This window comes from Penaeus vannamei, chromosome 42, assembly GCF_042767895.1.
Source record: "Penaeus vannamei isolate JL-2024 chromosome 42, ASM4276789v1, whole genome shotgun sequence".
NCBI classification, from domain to species: Eukaryota; Metazoa; Arthropoda; class Malacostraca; order Decapoda; family Penaeidae; genus Penaeus; species Penaeus vannamei.
The window spans coordinates 25,458,323-25,466,819 of record NC_091590.1 but is presented as its reverse complement, the minus strand read 5'-3'; the positions used below and the strand labels follow the sequence as shown (position 1 = coordinate 25,466,819).

The window sequence follows — 8,497 nt, the reverse complement described above, 5'->3', positions numbered from 1 at the left end:
TCCTACCATAGTAGGAGTGATAAAGCTATAATAACCTATTGCAGGTGAGACCCTCGCCTGCCTCCCTTCCAGCTCCTAGGAGCTGAGAGCGAGGTTTAGTGGGTCGCTCTTCTGTTTTGTTCTGTAATTGTTTTTAAATAAATGAAACAGAAAATAAACAAATACAAACTTGCAAGTATGGTGAAGGGAGTATGGAATGACAAAGAGCAAGGAATGGTGAGCGTTGTTGTGTCGTGGAATGAGTGTGACATGGCTGGTGAGGTGACTGAGTGCCTGAGAGATGTGCAGGTGTTGTGTGGTTAATAAAGGGCGTGTGAGGGTGAGTATGTGGGGGTATAATCTATGTGATGGTGTCAGCGTGAGAGTTCGGACGCAAAGTGATGTGATGTGAATAAACAACGTAATAGTAACATGTAAGTAAATCGAAATGTAATGAACTAATGGGAAGACGGAAGGACTCCTTAGTGCTAGGAGAGGGGAAGCTAAGGGTAGCTAGCTACCTGAAACTGAAATTAGTGAGAGCAATAAAGTAGGGGGGCGAGGCCCCTTGCTTGGTGTTTTTTGGTTTGTCATGGCTATGCGGAAGGGGTTGGAAAGCACGGACTTTTGGTCGTTTTTTGTTCATGGTATTAGAGCCGGTCATACTAGCCACCTTTGAACAAATTTCATTAAACTTTTTTTTTTGCGCGCTAGGGATTATCATAGTGAGAGCAAGTCTCGCTATGATAACCTATTGCAGGTATGAACCTCGCCTGCCTGCCTCCCAGTTCCGATGAGCTGGGAGCGAGGTTCAGTGGGTCACTTTTTTAAATTAAAAAAAAAAAGCAAACATGAACAAAATCATAGAACATTTTTTTTTTATTCTACTTTATTTTTAAAATACACAAAAGTACAACAAATATAAAACATATAATTTTCAATAATATTTTTTTGCCTGCGAGGGATCATCATAGTGAGAGCAAGTCTCACTATGATCGCCTTTTGCAGGTGCGACCCTCGCCTGCCTCCCTTCCAGCTCCGAGGAGGTTCAGTGGGTCACTCTTTTATCTGGTTTTGCTTTTGTTGTTAAATAAACGTAATAAAACAAACATGGAACGTAATTAAATACATAAACATGGAACATAAATACAAGCCATATACATATACGTAGGGTGAAGGGATGCGTTGAGTGAATGACCAAGAGTGATATGAGTGTTATTATATGGTGGCATGAGTATATCATGGCTGAGATGAATGAATGTGCCTGTCGAGATGAAGTGGGTAGTATGGGGGTCAGAGGGTGTGTGAGGGGGGTCATATGAGGTGTGGGTGTGAGAGAGAGAAGTGTAAAGAAGAGGGGGGGAAGGAAGAGTGGGGATAGAAGGATAAGGAGGAAAATGAATTTTAGTAGAAGAAAAAGGAGCCGGGGCTTGACCCAGCATGCAGCGTAAAGATCTTGGTAATAGCTGTAGTGGGTTTGTTGAAAGAGGAAAAGGATCGAGGGGCTCAGCGCCATCGGCAGACTCGCGTGTTCACCGCGCGGCCGCACCCTACGGGATCGTGTGGCGAGGCAAGGCCGCGACTCGTGGCGCGGAGAATACCCCACGACCTTGAGCGCGGCTCGCCTCGCCACAATTTTCCCACGGGGCGTGGAGCCTCGCTATGGCCTCTCGGCTAACTGAGGGGGAGGGGAAAGAAGTTAGCAGGTTTTTGGCGCCATCTGGGGTATGCTCTGGGCACGGCCTCTTCGGCCGTGGCTCCTGGGCTGTCCCTCGGCTAACCATCACTGCTGAAGCGGGGTGAAGCTCGGGTGAGGCCGCGAGGCAAGGGCAGGCCCTCCTCGCCCGGGTCGAGAGGAGATTTCTCTCCTTCGGCCGCAGGACTTACGAGAGGGCACGGCCTTGGCGGCCCCACCACGATTGGATTAACTCTGCTGGCCGTGGCGCTTCTTTCCTCGGCTCGCACAAATCCTCGCTAAAGGATTTGTGGTCCTGGCACGAGTACTAGCTGCAAACGCCACGTGTCGGAAACCGAAACCAGCAGGATGTTGGGGGTAGGATGAGGATGAGGATCGACGCTATGGCAAGGATAATGAGATGGAATGAGTCGGGGTGGCGGTCACATAGCATCAGAGGACGAGGTGAAATGATTTAAAAACGGGGATGAGGGCAGTACCTGAGGGAGATTTACTTTATTATGAAGTTAAAAAAGGAAGGTACCAAACATTACCACTAAATTACTTTAAAAAGAACGAGAACAAAAACAAGGAACACAAAACAAACAAAACTGAACAAAAAACTAGTGGATAGAGGAAGGGGAAAGGGGAAAAGAAGGAGTAAGAGGTGGCTTCAAAGGATGCGGCCAAACTTAGAACACTGCATCCACTTCTTCGTCCCATGCCAGGGAAAAGAGATCACGGCCTGCACCAGATCTCCAGCCGGAACGAAAGATGGTGTGGAGTCTATCCAGCCAGGCGGAGTGCCAAGCACGGAGTCTGTCGATCTGTTTATAAACCAACCTACGCCACTCGATGTTAAGAGGAGGCAGAGAAGCTTCCTCGTGGAGTTCAGATGTAATAAATTGATCCCAATTTACTACATAGATCCATCTGAGTGCTTTATTCTGGACAACGGAGTTTGCGCTTGTTGGTGTATGCTGTTTGTGTGAGTGCAAGTGGTGTGTATGTGAGAAGAGGTTTGATAAGTGTTTTGTATAGATGCAGCTTCGTACGTGGGGCCGCACGTCGGAATCGATAAAGCGAATGTAAGGCTTTGCCGGGTAAGGCGGCCTTTGAAGTTGCATACAAATGAAACCGAAAGTCGGTGTCAAAGGTTAAACCAAGGATGGTACAAGAGTGTGTGATTTGGAGCGGTGCTTGTAGTCTGTCGAAGCTGTTGAAATATATGTTGTCATAGGGAGGTCGTTTTCGTGGATTTAGGAAAAGAACTTTTGTTTTGGTCGCGTTAGTCTTGATACGCCATCTATGCTCCCATCTCGAGACGGTGTCAAGTTCGTCATTGATGCGCCGGACGACACCTGAAAGCGCATCGTGTCGAGCTAGGTGCGTACAGTATAGAGGATAGTGAGTGACTCAGTGTGTGTGGGGTCTGGTAAGTCGTTTGTGTATAATGTATAGAGTGTTGGGCTGAGGGTGCTGCCCTGAGGTACACCTGCGTGCATGCGAATCGTCCCGGAGACGTGGTGGAGGAACTTTAATTTTAATTTACGGTCATCAAGGAAATTGCAGAGCAATTTCTTAATCAAAGGGGGGAAGTTAAATTCTGTGCACAGCTTGTACTTCAGGACAGCATGCCAGACCGTGTCGAAGGCTCGCTCAACATCTTTGGTGACAAGAACAGTCTTTAGTCGTCGATCGTTGTTGCGTACGTAGTTTGTGATGATGTTGAGTGCGTCTTGCGTCGAGTGATGCGAGCGAAAGCCAAATTGTTTGTGTGAGAGAAGGGTATGGTCTTCGAGATACCACCTTAGCTGAGTGTTTATGATTTGTTCGAAAGTCTTGCCTAAAGTCTCGAGTAGGCTAATAGGGCGGTAACTCTTAGGGTCAGTCAGGTCTTTGTGTGGCTTAGGAATGAGGGCCACGAGAGCAGTTTTAAAGCAAGAGGGAAAATAGCCGGAAGCGAGAGAGGCGTTGTAGAGGTGAGTCAAAGCTTGTAAAAGATTGTCAGGAAAATGAACAAGTGCGTCGCGTCCGATCTGTGAGAAGCCTGGAGCCTTGCGAGGAGACCTCATGATTAGTTGTTTTACTTCCTCACACGAAATGGGAGCTGTGAGTTCGCAGGTGTCGTTCAGCCTATCCATACGGATAATTGGCTCTGGGTTGGTCTCTACCCTGTTCTCATGACTCCAGGTGTCTATATCCTGAATTCGTTGAGTGAACAGGGGATGAGGAGGGTGAGGGTAGAAGACTTTAGCCCAGTGTTCTTCAAAAACTTCAATGACATCCACGGGATTTGAAACATTTACGTTATTTTGAACAAGGTGGGAGAAGGGGGGGGGGGGAAGTTACTACCTTTAAGCTGACGAATTCTTTGCCAAAATTCCCGTGGATTGCAAACTCTGTTAGACTCTACTTTTTTAACCAAATTATGCCAATGATTTTGTCGGTCGGTATCAAGACTATCGATGACGTGTCTTCTGAGGATAGATAAGTCCCATCGAACATGATTTAACCTGTTTAAATTTTGCGTGAAACGATTTCGAAAACAAGTCAGTAGACGTTTTGTCCTTTCAGATGGCTGAAATGATATTGCGTGTCTTATACTGAGACCGGGGGATGGTACTCAGCATGGTGGATACGACGTGGGCGAAGATGAAATTCTAATGCCCATCTATTGTTTGGGAATCAAGCCCATCAAGATTAAACTGAAGTTAACTTCACTTAATTTAGATTTGAACGACTCCCAATCTGCTTGTTGGTACCGGAAACATCGTCTTTCTTTGTTAAGTATTGGTGAGGTGGAAATTTTGATTATGACGGGTATATGGTCCGAACCAACGTTCGGACCGGGTTGTAGGTGTGTGTGGTAGGCGAGTGCTGCTCTGTTCCCGAAGACGAGATCAGGGCGGCCCTTTCCCACGTTCGTGTATGAGGTGAAGAAGTCAGGTCCGATGTAGTGGAGTCTTTTTGTATCAAAGATAGAAAGGAGTTGCCTACCATGCGAGTTGGTAGATCTGTGGTGTAGTGCGTGGTGGCTGGCGTTGATGTCTCCGGCAAAGAAGACTGGGAGGTTCGTATAATTAAACAATCTGTTGAAATCAGCAAGAGGCAAGTTGGTTGAGGGTCTGATATAGGCAGTGGAAAGGATAATGGGGCCCTGTGGGGTGAATATCCTGACTGCCATGAAGTCAGGGTGAGTGAATGGAATGGTGATAAATTCGAAGGTGATGGTGGATTTGATGAGGATACAGGACCCCATGTACAAACCGTCTCCTGTTTGCCTGGATGTGTAACCGTAGTGCCGAATTCTATAGCCATTCGTGATGGCTGTAAAATTCAATAGGACAACATCTGGGCGTTCTTGATCTAGAATGTCGTAAAAGAGATTACGAATAGGGAAAAAAGACCTTACATTTGCTTGTACGATCGTTAGCATGTCACTCATGGTAGACCCATTCGACCTGGGTTTACCTTGCGTGGCGTAACCTGATCCCTATAGCGGTTCCGTGGTCGAGCATCGACCGTCGGTTCCTCGAGGTCAGGAAGAGAGAGTCCTGCGAGCAGGACGCAGCGCGGAATTCCTGGGAATCGGCGGACCAATTCCCGACACTTCCGCGCTGCCCCAAAGGCCCCCTCCAGGGGAGCATGGCAGTGGCTCCGCCCACAGGGGCATGGAGCTCGTCCTCGTCTTCGGGAACGACTTCGACGTCGATCTCGGAGCCGCTACTGTCGTCGTCGAGGATGGTGTCATCCATCTCCCGACGACGAGGCTGAGGGATCGGGGAATCCTTCTTGTCTTCATTGTTGTGCTTGTTTAGTAGCGAGGTTTGTTTGCGTTTCTGTTCCGTGTTCCTTGTGGTATCGCGTGCTTGTGCGGTTTCTCGTGGTTTGCATTGGGGTTGTGGTTGCAAAACGAGGTGTCTGTGTGTTGCGGAACAGTGAGGCTCTGGGTGAGTAATTGTCACCTCATTGTCCATAGTTTCTGTGTTTGTGGTGTATTCAGGAATGTACAGGTTGTCGTCTTCGAAGATGATCTCGGGGACGACAATGCTGGGGAAGCCGTTTTTCTGTAACATGACGGGGACTATGGTTGCGAATCTTTTGGCGTTGTATTATGTGTAATATGGCTTGTATTTTCGGGTTTGTGTTCGGTGTGAATGCGTGGGTTTGGGGGTGTTGGCATAGTCGTCCTTGAGGAGGTCGTGGGTCGTCTGGGTGTGCTAGTTTGAATTGGTTGTGTGGCAGCTGTTGTGGCGTATGTCGGAGCAGTGTTTCTGTTCTCACGAAGCTCAGTTCGTTTTGCTTTTAGTAGCTCCTTGCGTGTTGGGCAGGATCCGCTAACTGCTACGTGCGATCCCTCGCAGTTGCAGCATTTGATGCTCTCTTTGCACTTGGCGAAGAAGTGACCTTCGCCAGCGCAACGGGAGCATCTTTGTATGTGTGAGCATGTGTGTTTATTGTGACCGTATCTATAGCAGTTCAGGCATTGTTCCAGATGAATATAACACTCTGGTTCTAAGTTGTAACTTGGGACCGATGTATTAAACATCATGAATCCCCTTGAGAGAATCCTCTGTGCTTCCTCTGGGGCAGAGAAACGGATCTTGACGATCCGTGACTCGGGCGGCTTGTAAACATCAAGAACAGTGACACCGTTCTTGGCGGCAACCTCCTGTGAGATCGACTCACACGATCGTGGGAGGATCGTCCTGTCGATCTTTTTAGCCACGATCGTGCATTTCGCCTTCGTCTCGGGGGAGGGAACTGGTGAAAAACCGTTATCTGCAAGTTTCCTTTGGCCTTCGGCCGAAAGGAAGGGGGTCAATTGCTCGGGTTTGGCTACTGTCACTTTGAAGCCATTGTGAACTTTATAGAGGTGGGTGACTGCCACCTCGGTGAGGGTGAAGATTCTCTGGAGAGCCACCTCACAAGAGATGGACTCTCCAGAGTATGCTAATTTGATCTGGTGTCCCATGGATCAGGTCATAGCGTCGGGTGATGATGAAGGGAAAAGGGAGGCTAGCAGAGCTAATTTAGACTGGATGTGGAAAATGTGGAATGGTCTCAAAAAAGAGGAGCACACAAAGCACCCAGCAGCCTCTGTGTGTTAGGGACGGTCGGGGTGGGGACCCTGCCGGACGAGCGAGAGCCCTTATGAGTCCGGCCGTCACCTCGCAGCGAAACCACTGAGTAACAGGTGCGTCGTGATTTCAGTTGCAAGCACTCTGGCCTGTAATTGAAATCACTAGCTCAGGCAAAGTGTGGCGTGACTACACCCAAAGTAGCACACCAAGGGCCACGTGTCAGGTCCGTCGTGGGGAGGTGTCAACAATCTCTCTATGTATCACCCACGAGAAACTGCACAAACCTTGGACCTAGAGATCCAGGTATGCCCTTATGTGGGTGTGAGGATTGGGAGCTATTTAAAGTAAAACGAACTGAGCTTAGACAAAAATACACTGCTCCGACCTACGCCACAACAGCTGCCACTCACCCTATTCAGACCAGCACACCCAGATGACCCACGACTTCTTCTCGGACAACTCTGCCTACACATCCCCAAACCCACACCACGCCTAACACAAACCCGAAAATACAAGCCATTTTACACGCAAGTTTAATCGCTGCAAAATGCAACGCTAAGATATTCAGAAACATTGTCCCGATTATGCTATAAAAAACGGATTCTCCAGCTTTGTTGTTCCAGAGGAAATCTTTGAAGATGACAAACTTTAAATTCCCGAATACGCCACGAACATCGAAACCATGGATAATGAGGTAACAGACACTCACCCCGCGCCTCATTGTTCCACACAACACAGACACGTCGTTTTGCAACCACAACCACAACGCAAACCCAGAGAAACCGAACAAGCACGCGACTGCACAAAGAACAGAACAGAAACGCAAACAGATCTCGCCACTTAACACGCACTCTAAAAGAGAAATTACATAAACACCTCAAGGAGGGCAACCTCCGTGTCACGCACCATATGACTGAGCCCTGTGACAACACTGACCTCATTGCATAACACAATACACGTGACACACCATACAGTTCACTAACGACTCGTACAACACAATGTACAACGCTGGACAACACTTAAAAACGAACTCTGCAACGCATATTGAAAACACGACCCTCACATCATTCTCATAACAGCCATGGGCTCAAAGACACATCTTCACCTATTCACAAATCTATTCCTCTAACAAGTCACAAGAACCTAATGATGGCGTAGCTATAGCGATCAAAGTCAACATCTAACACAAAATCATCAACAACTTTCATTCTGATCTTTTGGCAGTCGAAATAAACATACCAAAAGGACCCATCGTACTTTACTTACCTCCACGAAGACCTAAAATATCTGTACCCAACATTCTGCAGCTCCTGAGGCACTCCAGACCAATATACTTCTTGGGAGACTTTAACGCTAGCCACCCACTCTTTGGCTACACCCCCACTAATATCGTATAAAGAGGCTTTGCCTCACACATACAAGGCAGACTAATACACCTCTGCCCTTATACACCGACCAACATTGCCTACAACTCATCAACACCTGACTTAGTCTTTGCAAACCACAGAACTCACCTACACCATCACATAACAACCGACAATGTTACATCCAGTGACCACCTTCCAGTCATCCTAACACTCACAATAAACCCTATCATGATCCCGACACAAACCTGAGAGTCCTTAAAACATGCAAACTGGGAGGGCTTCAGACAAGCACTTGAAAACACACACGCAATTGATCTCAAGGGGCAACCCACGCACACAATAAACACCCACCTTAATTGACGGCACACAGACATACAGATGGCCCGCGA

General features: G+C 47.7%; 1 protein-coding gene across 1 annotated transcript; it reads right to left on the bottom strand.

Moving 5' to 3' along the window:
* Positions 1-5,741: 5,741 nt before the first annotated feature.
* Positions 5,742-6,632, bottom strand: LOC138860693 (uncharacterized). The gene has a single exon (XM_070118709.1). The coding sequence runs from the start codon at positions 6,630-6,632 to the stop codon at positions 5,742-5,744; it is 891 nt and encodes a 296-aa protein (XP_069974810.1).
* Between the last annotated feature and the right edge of the window lie 1,865 nt (positions 6,633-8,497).

Coding starts and splice junctions, on each gene's coding strand:
- LOC138860693 (XM_070118709.1), bottom strand. CDS start 6,632: ATGGGACACCAGATCAAATTAGCATACTCTGGAGAGTCCATCTCTTGT.